At 42.6% G+C, this 19845-nt stretch overlaps 1 protein-coding gene across 1 annotated transcript in view; it reads left to right on the forward strand.

Annotated features, from left to right (window-relative positions):
- Window positions 1-19845, forward strand: part of LOC129701743 (collagen alpha-1(XXIII) chain-like) — a 134102-nt gene that overhangs the window by 33212 nt on the left and 81045 nt on the right. The window contains exon 4 of the mRNA XM_055643145.1: window positions 19167-19174. Within this exon, the coding sequence (XP_055499120.1) occupies window positions 19167-19174 (8 nt within the window). The remainder of the gene's footprint in view (window positions 1-19166; window positions 19175-19845) is intronic.

Below are 19845 nucleotides of genomic sequence, written 5' to 3' on the forward strand. Positions count from 1 at the left end.
GAGATTACACTTCTTTCTGGATGCATGGACTATGTTAACTACCGACACTTATATTTTAAGCAGTATCCAGGGATATACCATAGAATTTATGCACAAATACAGCCCTCCAGTTCAGCATGTACCGAACCGAATGTTCGTACTTTCAGGTAAAGAAAAATCAGAAGCGCATGCTGAACTGGAGCGGCTTTACGCAAAAGGGGTAATTGAAAAATCCCAACACGACTCTTCTAGAATTCGTGTCCAATATCTTTACCAAAAACAAAAAAGATGGTGGTTGTCGCATCATCATAGATTTGACCAAATTGAATACATTTGTACAATGTATTCATTTTAAAATGGAAACCTTTGTTACTGCAAAACAATTGATTTCCAAAGGTTACTTCATGGCTAGCATCGATTTAAAAGATGCTTACTATTCAGTGCCTATACGAGGTGACCACAGATGTTACTTAAAATTCAACTGGATGGGACAGCTCTGACAGTATAGAGCGCTGTCAAATGGGTTAACATCAGCCCCCAGGCTGTTCACAAAAATTTTGAAACCAACCCTAGCGTTTCTACGGAAACGAAAACACATGGCCATGGCATATCTAGATGACATACTTATTGTGGGCAAAACTTTGGAATTGGCCAAACAAACCGTAACAGCCACAAAACAGTTATTTGAAAAACTGGGGTTTATTATCCATCCAGTTAAATCTAAATTAACGCCTTCCACTACTATGGACTATTTGGGGTTCACCATTGACTCAGTTCACATGTTGGTGACTTTGCCAAAGGGAAAGGCTATAAACTTAATAGAGGCTTGCAATAACCTCATTGACATCAGTAAACCGTCCATCAGATTGGTAGCAAAAGTAATTGGTCAAATGGTGGCTGCTTTTCCAGCCACACAATTCGAACCTTTACATTACCAAAATTTACAGAGAGCAAAAATACGAGCACTCAAAATCAATGCTGGTCATTTTGACAGACCAATGGAGCTACCAATCAAAGCTATAATGGAACTAAAATGGTGGAAAGATAACATTCGGCTTTGTTTCAATCCAATCATTATCAGCAACCCTTCTATGGTGCTACAAACTGATGCCAGTGCACTTGGTTGGGGTGCCACCAATTCCATCTCCAGCTGTGGAGGTAGATGGACTGCACAGGAGGCATCATTATTACAAACACTGGGCATAAACTACCTGGAAATGTTGGGTGCATTCCATGGCCTAAAGTCATATTGTTCTGGGTTATATCACCAGCATGTTAGACTACAGATTGACAATACCACCGTGGTAGCATATATCAACCACATGGGTGGAAACAAATCGACATCATGTGACAATCTGGCTAATACAATTTGGCAATGGTGTATCCAGAGACATATTTGGATATCAGCTACTTACCTACCAGGTAAACTAAATTTAGTGGCAGACACCAGGTCACGCAAATTTAATGAAAACACCGAATGGATGTTGAATAAAAAGTATTTGCTGATATTACAGCACCGTATGGAACACCAGATATCGATCTATTCGCATCCAGACTTAATCACCAGTTATCAAACTATGTTCCGTGGGAACCAGTCCCTGGAGCAGCGGCGACAGATTCTTTTTCGCTGCATTGGGGGAAATTGTTTATTTATGCATTCCCTCCTTTCTGCCTCATCAGTCGGGTATTAAGGAAAATACAGCAAGACTCTGCGTCTGGTATTTTGGTAGTACCCGATTGGCCTACTCAACCATGTGATACTCAGCATGGTATTAGAACCATGTATCACCATCCCGAATAGACCAGATTTATTGGTTCATCCCGTAACAAGGGATAGCCACCCATGTCATAACTATATGAATTTATTAATTTGTAGAGTCTAAAAATACCTCTACTACAGCTGGGACTGACGGACCGAACAGTGAACATAATTTCGGCGGCCCACAGACAGTCCACCAAAAAACAGTATCTGGTCTATATCAGGAAATGGGAGATGTATTGTCACAGAAACAGCATCACCTACAGATCTGAGGGGCTCAGGATCATAGTGCCATCAACTGCGCCAGAAGTGCCCTATCAACTTATCTTATGACAAGGAACAGAGCGTCATTCTGTTGGGACTCACCCCCTGGTAACAAACCTTATGAGGGGAATTTTTAATACCAATCGGCCCAAGACACCTCCCGGTACTCTCAAATATGGGATTGTGAGTATGGTCTGACGATGCGCTACCGGAATGGTCTCCAGCAATCACATCATTGTCCTACATAGACTGACACTGAAACAGTCATGCTAAGGCTTGGTCACGGCACAAAGGGTACAGTCGTACCCTCATAAAATAAGACTTTTGGGACACACTGACTTCTCATCTGGAAATAGTACGTTTCATGATATTTATGACGTCGAATTAGTTAAGCAGAACAGGACAAGGGATCAGCATGGCCTCACTATAGAATTTAGGTCCACACACAGCAACAGATGAATCGTTCTGTATAGTAAGGACATGTTGGTTGGTTATCTCCATTTGGAGAGCAACGAAAATCATCAGAGGCAATGAGAAGGCAATTTTAATTAGCCACAAGCAACCACACAAAAAAGTGATGGTCTAGACCATCTCAATGAATAATGAATGAATGAATCTCTTTATTGTCATTGCACATGGTACAGCGAAATTTAAAAGTCAATCCCACGGTGCGATTCACAAGAGCAATTGTATACTATTATCTAATAAAAGGTAAATATATATACCATATTTACAAAAAAGAAATTACAGATAAATAACAATAGCAGCTGAGGTAGAACCATTCAGTTGAATGTGAGTGTTATTTTTATTTTGCCGTGTTAAGTTCACGTATGGCTATGGGGTAGAAGCTTGTTTCTGAGTCTGTTTGTGTCTGTATGTGCGTCGTTTGAAAAAACTGACAGTTGTACCAGTATGCCAGAGGGCAACGGCAGGGGCTAACAGGTTGTGTCCAGCACACCCACGGAAGGGTCCTTTTCAGTGATGTCTGGGGTTGCCCAGCCTATATATGTGCCAGGCAGAGGACGAGCTGAAAGATGTCACCTTCAGGGCCGTAGGCGGCAGTGGGCAGCCAACTGTGATTTTTTTGTGCACTCGGTGTTGATGTCCTTTGACGGGGCTGCTCTCCTGTCCGCTGCAGAGCAGCGTGGCATACCATTTGGATATACAGTACGCCAGCACACTCTCGATGTTTTTAGCAGCGGTAGAAGGACACCAGCAGCTTCTCCTCCAGGTGTTTTTCCGAGGATCCTCAGAAAGTAGAGTCGCTGCTGGGCCTTCTTGATGCTGCTGGGTGGTGTTTGTAGTTGGTGGGTTTGTTAGTCAGGAGAGATCCTCCATAAATTGTGGTGCCAAGAATCTGAACTCTGAGACCCTTTTCCACACAGTCCCCATTTGATGAATAGGGGTTTGGGGGCTTGTGTTCCTGCACTGTTTCTTACGGAAGTCTATGATAAATCTTCCTTTGTTTTGTGGTGTTTAGGATGAGGTTGTGGGTCTGAACACCAGGGCTGCCAGTCTTTGGACCCTCCCTGAAGCTGTCATCATCTTCCTCCTGAGATACGCCAACCACAGTCGTTATCGTCCGCAAACTTGACGATGGTGTTGGTGTAGTGGGCGGGGGCACAATCGTGGGTGTAGAGGCATAGAGGAGGGGGCTCAACACACAGCCCTGTGGGGAGCCTGGGGGAAAGTCGGTGGTGAAGTGTGAGGGGGGTGGAGGAGGTGATGTACGCCACCAAGGGTCTGACGGTCCATGGGGGGCAGTTAGACAGAAAGTCCTTGATCCAGAGGCAGAGGGAGAGTCCTAAATCCATGAGTTTGGTGACCAGTCTCGCGGGGATGCTGGTATTGAAGGTGGAGCTACAGTCAATGAAAAGCATCCTCAACATAGCTCCCCTGGTGTTTTGAGGTGGCTAGGAACAGGTTCTAACACAGGCTGGGGGGATACTAAATTTTAAAATCTCATTCCTACCAGGGCTGCAGCTCAGCTCGGCAGCTATGCAGTTGGATGCTTTTTTTTGTACCAATGGACCAAATCCTCAAGACAGCTATGGACGGTTATGGTCAGGGGGAAAAACATTTGGCAGGCAACTATTTTATCTGTAAACCAGTCATTAAACTGGAACGGCCTTTCTAGAACACAACGGTGTAGAGAGAAACAATTTAAGTTCTGTTAATTTAATTTACCCATAAATTGGCTGGCGATTATAATTTGGTGTTAATAAAATTTTCCATGGATTTCAATGTCGGATTATGTCTAAATTAGTTGACACAAGTTTTTGTTCCTCACACGTCCTTCACAGGCAGATGTGCTGCTTTGACGTTTCCACTTTTTTTTTTTGTTTTTCACGGCATGGAAATCACAGAGCTTTGAAATCTTCAACGTAGTCACTCCCGTGACTCCGAAGTAAAATAGTAAGATTAAACGAGAACTTACCAGTTTTCGAAGTTGATCGTTCTTTTGTGACGGAGTATGTTGAGGGAATACGTGCCTCTCGCTCCCACCCATGATCATATACTCAACTGGTATTCTTCTCTAAATTCCTCATGTGTTCAGTCATTACAGGTATCTGTGATTCACACCGCGCTTGGAAGAATGACACGCTATGCGTCCTGGCTGGGGTTTTTCACGTATTCCCAACGTACTTCCTCACAAATAACCGATCAAACTTCGAACTGGTTTCAGATTCTCGTTAATCTTACTATTCTATCTTCTTTTTCTCCTTTCATCACCCCAAGTATGCAAATATCCTTCTAGAGGAAGCATCCCAATTCCACCGCACTTCTTTACAAGTTAATGTCGTGCATTTGTGTTACATGTTGGGTCCTCTGATTGGAGAGAAATCAAAATCCTCGATTGGGGCAGTCACTTTGCCCCACACAGGCAGTTTCGTTCAGCCCACGAATCCCTGTTGACCTTTGTTACACTAGTTTATTAATCTACCACCTTTTCATCACTCCCTACACCAACTTAGCTGCAATTTTACAGAGGATCAAATAACGTACGTCGTTTTCGGCTGTGGGAAAGAAGAAAACGGGAACAACCCAGAGGAAACTTGCGTGGTCAAGGGAGAAGTGCAAACTCCACAAGGGACTTGACCGTGAGGGCAACCAAGGTCCTAGTCAGTGACACTGTGAGGTACGAGCCGCACACTGGCTAACCACAGGTCTCTCATCCAGCGTGAAGTGGCCTGGCTTCAGTTACCGCGCACCCCTGCAACACTGTGCCACCTACAGACCTGTGTTTCTCCTTGCAGAATACCGTCTACCTTCCTTAGCTCTACAGTTGTCCGTTCTTTGCCTTTAATACAACTGTCCATCTCCATCTTGAACACTATGTTTGTCGGTCTGCCTCTACTGGCAAAATGAGAATTGACATTTGGTTAGCATGTTTACTTCACTTTCTTTTTTAATTAGATCGTCTTGACTGTTGTGTGGGCCACCCTTGTCTCGCCTTATGGGACTGATAATCGAAGATATCCCTAACAGTTCCTCCATTCGGCCCCACATTTTCGTTCTTTCTTACTGTTCACAGTGAGAATGGCCCTATTGCTCTGTACTGTGGGTTACTTCACTTTTCTTTTGTTATATTACCGCATCGTGTCACACCCCTGTTGGGCCCTTATACCACTTTTGTCATCAGACATCACACCTCTACGGGAGAAATAGCATAACATAATCGGATTCGCATTTCCCTCCAGCGGGAACAACCAACATTTTTCCGGTAGGCAGAACGTGGATAACGCAGTCCACACTCACCGTGCCCCTCTAACACTCGGCACTGTGTGGTGTGCTGTTCTGTCTGCCCATCCTTTGCTCGGTATCCATTTCCCGAAATAATGGTGGTACGTCTAATGTTGTTCCTCTGTGTTGTCTTTTTCAGGGGTCATTTTTTTTTCGCTATTTAAATACCTTCGTCAGATTTTCGCCCTTGGGGAAGGCCTGAAGTATGCGGTTGTCACGGTTTATCCAAAATTGCACCTGGTGTTGCTTTGGTAGGGACACTTCGTCTAACGCCGTTTCCTGGCTCCCGTTGTTTACGTTCGGGTTCTACGTATCCACGCTTGCGCAGTTTGGGCGGCAGTCGCACATGCGCAGTTGGGGAATTTCAGGAAATACCACCAAATTCCAGGAAATTTGGGATTCTATTTAAGGAAAAAAATCGTTGAGGTGTGGAAGCACTGGGTTGAAGGACAGCACCTACTTGATCTTTTAGGTTTGCCAATGATAACATCAACACCAATGAAGGGACAGAGTACAGTAAAGAGACTGGGAACCTTGTGTCATGGTGTCAGATCAACATCATTGCTCACAATGTCAGCAAGACAAAAGAGTTGGGTGTTGATCTGAGGAAGCGGGGATGTGGGGGAAGGGGCAGGGGGCACAGCTTTGGCCTCATCAGTGGAGCTGTAATAGAGATAGTCGACGGTTCCGAGATGGCCATATAACCAGAGACCTAAACCTAGTCCCTCACGCAGATGCAGTGATCTTCAGAAAGGCGCATCAACCGTATTTATTTTTCAAAAAGACAGGACGCCTGGATGACGCTTAGCAGTAGAGTGCTGTGTCTTACTGCGCCAGAGACCAGGTTTGATCCTGACACTATAGGTGCTGTTCTGTAAGAAGTTGGTATGTCTCCCTTGAGTTTTCTCCGAGTCTTTGGTTCTCCTCCACACTCTAAGACGTACATGTTTGTAGGTTCCTTGGTGAGCTTCCAGTATAAACGTAAATTGGCTCCTAGTGTCTAGGGGGATAAGTGTTAATGTGAGGGGATCGCTAATCAGGCGCAGACTCGTGTAGGCTGAATTAGGGCCTGTTTCCCGCTCTGTATTTCTAAAGTAAACACTAAACCGAAACATCTCAGAGAACTTTCCGTGTCCATGGGATCTCTGAACTTCTCCGATGCTATTTATAACAGACAAGTATTCAGACAGGATGGATTCTCAGCTTGGTATGGCAATGCTCTGCTCTTGGATCACCCTGATCTACACAGACGTGGGGAACAGAGCGGGGGGGGGTCCTCCCCAGTGATGGTCACTTCTTTCCATCCCAGTCCTCTTATGATAGGTTTGCATCAGAAAGACTGGAAAAATTTGTCAGGGATGCATATATCTCCCTGGCATTGCCCTTTTCACTCTTCTGCCTGGGGAAGGGAAGAGATCCGGAGCTTTAAAAGCTTAAAGAGCCTGTCCCCGAGCATGCGGCCTGCATGCGGCTTTTTTGTCGCAACCAACACAAGTCGGAAGCGAGTGGTGTGGCCGCACGGAGGTCGAGTTGATCCCCGTACGGCAGGTCCGGTACCCCACCAAACATGCGCCTGCATGCGAGCTCGCGAGCGTTACGACCAAAAACGGAATTAGCGGGGGCCTCCTACGCGGACCCTCGGCTCGAGGGAGTGACGCGAAGTCTGTAGTGACGTGAAGTATCCGATTGCGCGAAGTTTTTTCCGCCGAAAGGGAAAGTTCGCGTACGACAGCCGTGACATACGGCCGTCAAGACGTTGTTTTATGGCTTTGAGCACGCGTTTACTGCGTACTGCGTCGAGATGCTGCGTGAGTCGCCCGTCCGAGGCGGTTGACCTTTACACGGTCGTCAGACGGGCTGCGGGCCGGCAGGCCGTTGTCGCGCTGAATTTTTTTATCACTGGTCTAGTTTTCGTTTATGCGTAGCCCTTGCGCTGTGCGGAGTGTCAGGGGACCTGCTCCGCACAACTCCCATACGCACCTACTCCGGCACGATTTCGAAGTGATTACGTTGGGACCGGGCCCCAGGAGGCCCGTAACGAGGATCCGACACGTTTAGGTTGCGCTTGCCGCATGGATTGTCGCTTCGATTAGTGGGACAGGACCCTTAAGATGTCCAGACTTTCATAAAATCAGTTTAGTCCCAGAGCTAGCAGCTTCTTTCACAACCCCTTGCCTGCGGTGACACTGTGTACTCTTTTACTCTTACCTCATTCGGTTTACTCTGTCATTGCACTTCAGTTTTTTAGCTACAATTGTGCTACAATCTATGAAACTTTCTGCAGTTTTGTATTTGGTGTTGTATTTATGATATCTCATTACCATATATCATGTTCACTCTGCGAACTTCATGTGAACAATGAATTCCATTGCACTCTGGTGTATATGACAAAAAACTAGCCTGAATCTGATTCTGATTGTTACTCTAACCGCTGCATTAACTCATTGCATGTGAACCATATGTAACATAATGGGTAACAGAAATCTCATTAGAAATGGCTGTGAGTGGTGTTACTTTTCTCACCCGACCAGAGATATAACCTTTGTCAACTTATCCCTCCCCTACCTTCTTTGCTACTGCAGGCTAACTTGTTTCCCCTCTTATTTTCCAGTTCTGACAGAGCACCTCAAACCAGAAACATGAACTGTTTCTCTTTCCACAGATGCTGCTTGACCTCCTAAGTGTTTCCAGTGATTTTGGTTTTTATCTTAGATTTCCAGCATGCAATTTTTCTGATTTTATTTTTCTCTTGTTCTTGCTCACTGCCCAGTGTTTGAATGCCCACAACTATGTGGACTTCCTTCAAACTAGTGAACTGATTCAGAGGTTAGGCGTAAGGTTAGTTGGGATTTACTGAATCCTTTTGAAATTTGGAAGATCATTGCTGTGCCAGTGGTAACGGATGCTCCCCTTGTATGCGGTACATCTGAGTTCCTTTAAGGTTAATATTCTCTTTATCCCAGCTGTGCTTTCCCAGTTTTCAGTGAGCCTGACGAGTGCACCCATTGATGCAGCTATAAAACTGTCAACTCAAACTTTGCACGCAAGTCTTTTAGTGCTATGTAAATCATCTTTGGCAGAATTCCTGTCATCACTGATGCAGCTTACCATCACAGATTTATTGGACCAATTGCCCAGTTCTAATCTGTTTTATTTATGCCTGGAGCTGTCTTTCTCATATGTAATTGTTTTGTTCTGTCTGTCTGAGAAATCCTTAAACATAAACTCCTGTAGCCAATTTGAAAAAGTAACACTACTCACAGCCATTTATAATGACATTTCTGTTACCTATTATGATACATATGGTTCACATGTATTAGTGTTAACAAAGAAAACAAGAAGGTAGCCTGTGTTAAAGACATAATTCATAAAAATGTCCCTATCTGATAACATGTGCAGGGTTGTACATTAGTTTCTCTGTAGTTATGACTTTGACAGTTAGCAGTGAATTTGGAAATATTTTGTTTTGTTTTAATCATTTTCTTAAATATACAAAGTCCTCATAATTCACGGGGGAGTGACAAGAACTTGCCATGGATAATAAACCAAAGCCTCTGGATTCCACTAAGGCTGCTGGCAATGACATTAAGACTGCGATGACATTCAGCGGTCAACTCCTCCATGGATTAACTTCGAAGGTACAGTTTGTAAAATGTCAGCTTGTCAAAACAAGCCGAGCATACTAGCACTCCAGACTCAGCTCCAACTTCTAATCTAACCAAGTTCCTGAATGAGTCTTCTCATGTTCCTTTGCGAAGAACTTTGCGAATGAGTAAACTGTGTGACTATAAAATGCCAATGGCTCCTCGATCTTTTACTTTGAGGTCTTGCGACTGAGCTGTCAAAAGCATCGACTACCGAATTTAGTGGTTTCCTTTAATGTTTACAACAAACTTTTACCACTCAGCAGTTGGAGTGGATAAGAATGGAGAAAGAGGAGAGCTATCCGTACGATATAGGAACGATCTTGCTCTCACCGATAAAATTGAATAGTATAATATATAAGAAGAACCCAATTATTCACAATACAATAAGAATTTGGAAACAAATAAAAGTATCCTTGAAATTAAATAATCTATCAGTACTAACCCCACTATTGAACAACCCCGCATTCAAACCATCTCTCATCGACAAAACATATCAACAATGGGATAGACTGGGGATTAGGAAAGTAGGGGATATGTATGAATTGGGCAAACTGTTATCATTTCAACATTTAAAATTAAAATTTAAACTGAATGATAATCAATATTTTAAATATATACAGATATGTGACTTTATGAAGAAATATATATATAGATTTGAAACTATATTTTTAGACCCTTTAGAAGAAGCAATGAATATTAAGGCTGATTCACAAAAACTAATATCATACTTTTATAATAATATATTAAATAGAAAATTACCCTCAACAGAAGCACAAGAGAAGATTGGGAACATGAGCTAATGATAAAGATCTCGAAGGATAGATGTGAAAAGTATCTGATGAACACACATAGCTGTTCTATTAATGCAAGACATCATTTAATTCAATGCAAATTATTACATAGACTATATTATTCAAAAACGAGGTTGAATAAATTTTATCCAAACGTCTCTCCCAGATGCGATAAATGTTTGTTTCAAAACGCTAATATAACATATTCATTTGTAAGATGTACAAAGTTGAATACATTTTGGAGTGATATATTTGATATATTTACAAAGCTTTTCAAGTCCACAATAGAACCTAAAACGGAATGGATTATATTTGGAATAATAGTAGAAGATATCAATTTAAATAAAGACCAAAATGCTTTTTTTAATTATGGGTTAATAATTGGAAAGAAATAGTAAGATTAAACGAGAACTTACCAGTTTGAAGTTTGACCTGTATTTTATGAGGAGTTACGATGAGGGATTACGTGAAGAACCCCGCCAGGACGCATGCGTGTCACTCTTCAAAGCAGCGGTGTGAAATCACAGACAATTGTAATGACTAAACATAGTAAGATTAGAGAAGAGATACCAGTTAAGTATATGATCAAGGGTGGGAGCGGAGGGCACGTAATCCCTCATCGTAACTCCTCATAAAATACAGATCAAACTTCAAACTGGTAAGTTCTCGTTTAATCTTACTATTTTACTTCGGAGTCACGTGAGTGACTACGTGAAGATTTTAAAGCTCTGTGATTTCATGCCGTGGAAACGAGTCCATGCATCACGCCTGCCTTGACTGTAGGAAGAATAGTGTTAACATAATTCGGACATGAATTCGATATTGAAATCATAAAATTTATTAACACAAATTATGACCCTTTTATGGATTTGAATTAATTTACAGAACTTAAAATTTTTCTGCAAATATTCCAGGTTTCATTACTGGTTTATTGTAAAATAATTGGAATGTTCGTTCCCCTGACCATCCTGCTGCTTTGAAGACTTGGTCCATGGGCACATCCAATTGTATTGCTGCCGATGTAGCTGCAGCCCTGGTGGAATGAGATTTAAAAATGTTAGTATCCATCCCAGCCTGTGTAAGCACCTGTTTCAGCCATCTCGAGATGGTCTGGACCATCACTCTTTTGTGAGGTTGCTTGTGGCTGATCAGAAGTCCCTTCTCATTGCCTCTTAGTATTTTAGTTTTCTCTATGTATAATGACAGGTGTCTAACTATACAGAGACGGTCATCTGTAGGGTATGACCTAAATAGTATATTGAGGCCTGCTGATCCCTGTCTGTTCTGCTTTACTAGCTCGTAGATGTGGAACGTAATATTGTCAGGTGAGGAAGTCATGTTGTCCAGTCTGAGTTTATGCAGTGACTGTACCCTCTGTGCCGTGACTAATGCCATTAACATGACTGTTTTTAAAGTCAGTCTGTGTAGAGACAGAGTTGATGCTGGAGACCAGTTTCTGAGCGTCTTCAGGACAATGCTTACATCCCAAATTTGGGAGTACCTGTTTTTTGGGGGATTAGTATTAAAAATTCCCCTCATTTGTTACCAGTGGGTGAGTCCCTACAGAGTAACGCTCTGTCCCTTGCCATAGGTAAGTCGACAGGGCACTTCTGGCGCTGTTGATGGCACTGTAACTGAGCCCTAGTGGAGGCCTGCAAGATATTCCAGAACAGACGGGATGTTCATGTTTCTGTTGGTGATGTTGTTTTTATGGCAGTACATTTCCCTCTTCCTGATGTAGACCAGATACTGTTTTTTAGTCGATTGTCTTTGGGCCGCCGAGATCATGTTCGCTGTTCGGTCCGTTAGTCCCAGTTGTAAAAGTGGTGTTTTTAAACTCTACAAATTAATAGGTTCAAATATTTATGGCATGGGTGGCTATCCCCTGTTACGGGATGTAGCAATACGTCTGGTCTATGTGGGATGGTAATACATGGTTCTAACACCATGTTTTGTACCACTGGGAACCATGGTTGTGTAGGCCAATCGGGTACTACCAAAATACCAGACGCAGAGTCTTGTTGTATTTTCCGTAATACCCGACTGATGAGGCAGAAAGGAGGGAATGCGTAAATAAACAATTTCCCCCCAATGCAGCGAAAATGCATCTGTCGCTGCTGCCCCAGGGTCTGCTTCCCATGGTTTGGTATCTGGTTGTTTAGCCTGGATGCGAATAGATCGATATCTGGTGTTCCATATTTTGCTTTAATATCAGCAAATACTATTTTGTTCAACATCCATTCGGTGTTTTCATTAAATTTGCGTGACCTGGAGTCTGCCACTAAATTTAGTCTCCCTGGTAGGTAAGTGGCTGATATCCAAATATCTCTTTGAATGCACCATTGCCAAATTGAGTTAGCCAGATTGTCACATGATATCGATTTGTTTCCACCCATGTGGTTAATGTATGCTACCACGGTGGTATTGTCTATTTGTAGTCGAACGTGCTGGTGATATGACCCAGTACAATATGACTTTAGGCCATGGAATGCACCCAACATTTCCAAGTAGTTTATGCCCAATGTGAGTAAGAAAGATGCCTCCTGTGCAGTCCATCTCCCTCCACAGCTGGTGATGGTATTGGTGGCTCCCCACCCAAGTGCACTGGCATCAGATTGTAGTACCATGGAAGGGTTACCTGACAATGATTGGATTTGAACAAAACCAAATGTTGTCTATCCACCATATTAGTTCCGTTTTGGCTTGGATTGGTAGTCTCATAGGTCTGTCAAAGTGACCTGCATTAATTTTGAGCGCTTGTATTTTTGCTCTCTGTAAGTTTTATGGTAATGTAGAGGTCCAAATTGTGTGGCTGGGAAGGCAGCCACTATTTTACCAATTACTTTTGCTACCAATCTGATGGATGGTTTTCTGATGTCAATGAGGTTATTGCAAGCCTCTATTAAATCTGTAGCCTTTCCCTTAGGTAGTGTCATCATCATGTGAACTGAGTCAATGGTGAACCCCAAATAATCCATAGTGGTGGACGGCGTTAGTTTAGATTTAACTGGATGGATGATAAATCCCAATTTTTCAAATAGCTGTTTTGTGGCTGTTACAGTCTGTATGACCAATTCCAAAGTTTTGCCCACAATGAGTATGTCATCTAAATATGTCATAACCATGTGTTTACGTTTCTGTAGAAATGCTAGGGCTGGTTTTAAAATTTTTGTGAACAGCCTGGGGGCTGATGATAGCCCATTTGGCAGTGCTTTATACTGTCAGAGTTGTCCCGTCCAGTTGAATTTTAAGTAACATCTGTGGTCACCTCGTATAGGCACTGTATAGTAAGCATCTTTTAAGTCGATGCTGGCCATGAAGTAACCTTTGGAAATTAATTGTTTAGCAGTAACAAAGGTTTCCATTTTAAAGCGAATATATTGTACAAATGTATTCAATTTTGTTAGATCGATGATGATGCGACAACCACCATCTTTATTGATTTTGGTAAATATATTGGACACAAATTCTAATGGTTCGTGTTGTGTTATCTCAATTACACCTTTTATGTAGAGCCGCTCCAGTTCAGTTTGTGCCTCTGATTTTTCTTTATCAGAGAGCACAAACACTCGGTTCGGTATATGTTGAACTGGAGGGCTGTACTTGTGTATAAACTCTATTGTATATCCTTGGATAGTCTCCCCCCAACCTCCATGCTCTCCATATGTTTTAGGGAACCAGACCCACCTACCTCCATTGTTACCAGTGGCAGGTTTACTTCTTTTTGTAGTTTTGCCGCTGTTGTTGTTGCGCTGGTGCCTGGTTTTTCGGTTTGGTTGGCGTTGGGGTTCCCCGCATCATTTTTCTATTCTCTACAATCTGTTTTTCCTCTTTTTCCCCTTTCTATTGTTTTCTTTTTCTTGTCTTGCTTACTTCCTTCTCAAAACATAAAACTAGAGGTTGTACATAGAATGGATTACGGTATGACATAGTTGGCACCTAAAATTAGGTTCCACTGTACTGTTTTGTACTGTATTAACTTCTAATAAAATAAACAAAAACAAAAAAACAAAAACAAAAAAAAGCATCGACTATCGAATTTAGTGGTTTCCTTTAATGTTTACAACAAACTTTTACCAGCAATACTGCCGCACTTCACATTGAAACCCATTATAGCATGCCTAACTTGCCACAATCTGTGGGTATCTACTCCAGCTTGGTCCAGAATGCTCACGGCATCTTTAATGGCACCGTAAAGGATGTAACTAGAATTATTTTACTGCTCAGGATAGTTTAACTTGAATGCTACAGACTTGGACTTTACCCGGGAGTGGACCTCGCGATTCATCCATGGTTTCTGGTTGGGGAACACACATATCATCATCTGTGGTATATAATCCTCTACACACATGATGATGACGTCTGTGGCAGCAGTGGCATATTCATCTAAGTTAGCTGCAAAATCGTTGAATTTGGACCAGTCCATCGACTCAAAGCAGTCACAAAGGATCTCATTTGTTCCCTTGGACCAGCAATGTACGACTTTCTGCACCAGATTCTCCCGTTTCAGTTTAGTGTAAGCAGGGAGTAGAAGCACAGCCAGGTGATCAGATTTACCAGAGTGCGATCTGGCAATCAGGTATGCTATCCTGGTGAATTTCCTGTACTCTCTTTCCAACACAACCACGTCCTTTCTTTGGTGTGGCAACCCAAAATACTTCAAGTACAGTCTAACCGGGAATTTGTAACTTTGCAATATAATGCCCCAACTTTTATATTCCATGCGCTGATCTATGAAGTTAAGCAAACTGTACGTCTTCTTCACCACCCCATCTACACGTGCTGCCATTTTCAGGGAACTGTGGACTTGAACCAGAAACAATGGGATAATTGTTACATGGTAAATGGTAGGGAATTGAAGAATGTAGGTGAACAGAGGGATCTGGGAATAACTGTGCACAGTTCCCTGAAAGTGGAATCTCATGTAGATAGGGTGGTAAAGAAAGCTTTTGGTGTGCTGGCCTTTATAAATCAGAGCATTGAGTATAGAAGTTGGGATGTAATGTTAAAATTGTATAAGGCATTGGTGAGGCCAATTCTGGAGTATGGTGTACAATTTTGGTCGCCTAATTATAGGAAGGATGTCAACAAAATAGAGAGAGTACAGAGGAGATTTACTAGAATGTTGCCTGGGTTTCAGCAACTAAGTTACAGAGAAAGGTTGAACAAGTTAGGGCTTTATTCTTTGGAGCGCAGAAGGTTAAGGGGGGACTTTGATAGAGGTTTTTAAAATGATGAGAGGGATAGACAGAGTTGACGTGGAAAAGCTTTTCCCACTGAGAGTAGGGAAGATTCAAACAAAGGGGACATGACATGAGAATTAAGGGACAGAAGTTTAGGGGTAACATGATGGGGGGACTTCTTTACTCAGAGAGTGGTAGCTGTGTGGAATGAGCTTCCAGTGAAGGTGGTGGAGGCAGGTTCGTTTTTATCATTTAAAAATAAAATTGGATAGTTATATGGATGGGAAGGGAATGGAGGGTTATGGTCTGAGCGCAGGTATATGGGACTAGGGGAGTAGAAGCCAGCCAGGTGATGCAGATTACCAGTGGCCGTCTGGCATCAGGTATGCTATTATGTGTTTCGGCACGGACTAGAAGGGTCGAGATGGCCTGTTTCCGTGCTGTAATTGTTATATGGTTATATGGTTATATGGTCATAGAAACATAGAAATTAGGTGCAGGTGCAGGAGCAGGATAATTCTGTATTTAAAATCAGGTTTGTTTTTGCATAGTTTAACCAAATTTGGATGAATTATACTATACAGGCCATCACACCAAATAGGAAAGTCAAGACTGATTTGTGTAACGTACATGGAGAATGAGATTAATTAAAAGTTGAAATTTATAACTCAAAATTAAGAAAAGTAGATTCAGTGCTTCCTTGGGTCCCAATTGTTAGAATGCTTTTCGGATTGGAAGTTAATTTATGTTATTTGTACGTTTGCACATAATGCATTCAATTTGGGAGATTTCGAATGTGCAACTTGACAACAGCTAAATGAAGGTAAAGATACCCAGAGAGTTGTGAATCTGTGGAATTCGCTGCTTCAGAAGACAGTGGAGGCCAGTTCGCTGGATGCTGTCAAGAAAGAGTTAGATAGAGCTCTTAATGATTGTGGAATCGGGATATAGGGAGAAGGCAGGAATGGGGTACTGAATGTGGATGATCAGCCATGATCAGTGAATGGCGATTCTGGCTCGAAGGACCGAATGGCCTACTCCTGCACTTATTGTCTATTGTCTATAATATTAGTCATTCTTTTGGTTCTGCATTTCAGCTGGACTTGAGAAAGAACATCCATATATTGATATCTCGTCGCTCAGTTATTGCTGGTTTCCATTTATATCTAAATTATGCAAAAAAAAACATTGACCAAAAGAAAATTTGGTCAATGCCTCTAACAAGATTCATTAGTCAGATGGCTTGTTCCAGACTGTCAAACATTTTATCGCACTGCACTGGGAGCATGTGCAGGACGGAGGTGGAACGTGTCTCCAGCTTCAGGTTCCTGGGGGTCAACATCCCCGATGACCTCTCTTGGACCCACAATACCTCAACTCTGGTCAAGAAGACTCACCAGCATCTCTTACACATGAAAGCAAAGATAATGACGATGGGTGCACAATGACTGGGTGAGCATTTTGAAATGGGTAGCAGTGAGTACAGAGTAGTATGTTGAAGGTCAGCCAAGAATATGTTGAATAGTTGAATCTAGAGATGCGGAGGACCATTTCAACTGTGAAAAAGGGCAAATTTGAACAACATTTCAAAAGGGAAAGTGGCGTTTTTACTAATGATATGGATATTACCTGCTACCAACTGTGCCATATGCCAGGGAGAGTAGAGCCAATGGCAAGGCAACAGTACTTGTGATGGAGACTATGACATTGGCTTCGACTTTCACAGTGAATGGCTGAAGAAAATTCATGCCCATCCTCTACTGGATGTTTGATCCTAATGATCCTGACTGTACAGAGAGAGTAATGCCCCTGTCCCATTTAGGAAACCTGAACGGAAACCTCTGGCCCCACCCAAGGTTTCCGAGCGGTTCCCGGAGGTTGCAGGTGGTTGCCGGAGGTTGCAGGTAGTGGAAGCAGGTAGGGAGACTGACAACTATTCAACTATTCAACATATTCTTGGCTGACCTTCAACATACTACTCTGTACTCACTGCTACCCATTTCAAAACGCTCACCAAGTCATTGTGCACCCATCATCATTATCTTTGCTTTCATGTGTTGGCATTGCCTTGATTTTAAATTCTTATCCTTGCATTAATTCAAATGGTCTTGACTTTACCTAACCTTATCCATCCTCCAATGGAGATGCATTCCTCCAATTCGTATCTCATGAGCATCCCCAAATTTCATCAAACCATGGTTTATGATCATCCCTTCAACTACCATGGCCAATAGCTCTGAAATTCCTACCCTAAACTTCTCTGCCTCTCAATCTCCCTTTAAGAAGCTCTGTAAACCCTTCTCATGACTCTTCACATGACATGGTAGATGTTTTCTTCTTTCATAGCACTCTGAAAATTCAGTTCTGACATCTTTGTCGTGCTAAAGATACTACATCAACAATAGCTATTGATCTCGGCTGTGGAACTTTTCTTTGATTCAACACCCATTACCTTTCAGGTATTGTTTGTTTTGTTTGTTTGTTTTGTGTGATTGGATTATTTTCCTGTCCAGCTCTGCTAAAATTATTCTCCCTTACATAGATACATAGATACATAGACAATAGGTGCAGGAGTAGGCCATTCGGTCCTTCAAGCTGTTCACTGTGACCATGGGTGATCATCCACAATCAGTACCCCATTCCTGCCTTCTCCCCATATCCCTTGATTCTGCTGGCCCTAATGGCTCTATCTAACTCTCTTTTGAATGCATCCAGTGAATTGGCCTCCACTTCATTCTGAGGCAGAGAATTCTGCAAATTCACAACTCTCTGGGTGAAAAAGTTTTTCCTCATTTCAGTTCTAATGGCCTATCCTTATTCTTAAACTGTGGACTCTGGTTCGGGACTCCCCCAACATCGGGAACATGTTTCCTGCATCTAGCGTTTCCAATCCTTTAATCATTTTATATATTTCAATTAGATCCTCTCTCATCCTAAATTCCAGTGAATACAGGCCCAGTCGCTCCATTCTTTCATCATATGACAGTTCCGCTACCCCGGGAATTAACCTCACGAACCTACGCTGCACTTCCTGAATAGCAAGTATGTTCTTCATCAAATTAGGAGACCAAAACTGCACACAATACTCCAGATGTGATCTCACCAGAGCCCTGTACAACTGCAGAAGGACCTCTTTACTCCTATACACAACCCCTCTTATTATGAAGGCCAACATGCCATTAGATTTATTCACTGCCTGCTGTACCTGCATGCTTACTTTAAAGGCCCTGTCCCACTTACGTGTCCCTGGCACGCAAATTACGCGACCTCGTCGTCGTGTTGAGGCGCACGGGCATCGTTTGGCCGGGCGGGGCCGGTCCCACTTAGAGGCGCGGAGGGGTATGGAGTTGTGAGCGGTATCACGCGGCGCTCCGAAATTTTGTAGCGAACAAAATCTTTTTGGAGAATTAGGCCAATCGGCCCATCAAGTCTAATCCACCAATCAATCATGGCTGATCAATCTCCTTTCTAACCCCATACTCCTGCCTTCTCCCCATAACCCCTGATACCCGTACTAATCAAACTCGTACTAATCACATGAGATGGAGCACTGGGACAACCATCTGCACACACGTTAGTGTGCATGAAGGAACTACAGATGCTGGTTTAAACCAAAGATAGACACAAAAAGCTGGGGTAACTCAGCTGGTCAGACAGCATCTCTTGAGAAAAGGGTGACGTTTTGGGTCGAGACCCTTCTTCAGACAGGGTCAAGACCTGAAACATCACCTCTTCCTTTTCTCCAGAGATGCTGCCTGACCCGCTGAGTTATTTCAGCCTTTTGTATCTATCTGCACAGGCTATAAGGTGGAAGACACTGCCTTTGACTTACACCAAGAAACCGGGACTTCCACAGGTGCAGTGTGCAACGCTTGGAAGTCAGAGACTTCTCAGGCACATAAATTCCAGCAGTAGTGCTCGTATTTGGATTCTTGGTTGGTTCTTGGTTGGTTTCTTGGTCCTCCAAAATATTCCAAATGGAATTTAAACTGGAGATGGTGAAGGGAGGGCTTAAGCCAGAAAGGGTTATTGGGAAGAAAGAGCTACTTTAAATTTAGTTGCATCTGGTTGATTGAAGATACAACCTATTATTTAGGTGGTCAGAGAATAATCAGATTATTTTCAACTATAAAAGGTGGAAGTACTTTGAACATGAATTTAATGCAGACAATGGGAAAATGTAACATACGGAAGATGTTGGCACACAAACTCCTTGAAAAGGGAAGCTAGAAGCCTTGACATCTTTGAGCAGAGCAGCAGCAATCAACAGAACTGTTGGATGAACTATCTAGCTAAATTAAAATATATGATGGAAATGTTAATGAGTAAACCATCTGGCACTCTGAGTAGACTTTGCTTAATGCAAACCACTGTGTTACGAAGAAGCAAGATAGACACTCAAGTGCCTGAGGCATTAGCAGAGAAGTAATTTTACGGTTGATAACCTTCGCCAAGGGTTTGAGTGTGAAAAAACATGG

The sequence above is a fragment of the Leucoraja erinacea genome, chromosome 11 (genome assembly GCF_028641065.1).
Source record: "Leucoraja erinacea ecotype New England chromosome 11, Leri_hhj_1, whole genome shotgun sequence".
Classification (NCBI taxonomy): Eukaryota; Metazoa; Chordata; class Chondrichthyes; order Rajiformes; family Rajidae; genus Leucoraja; species Leucoraja erinaceus.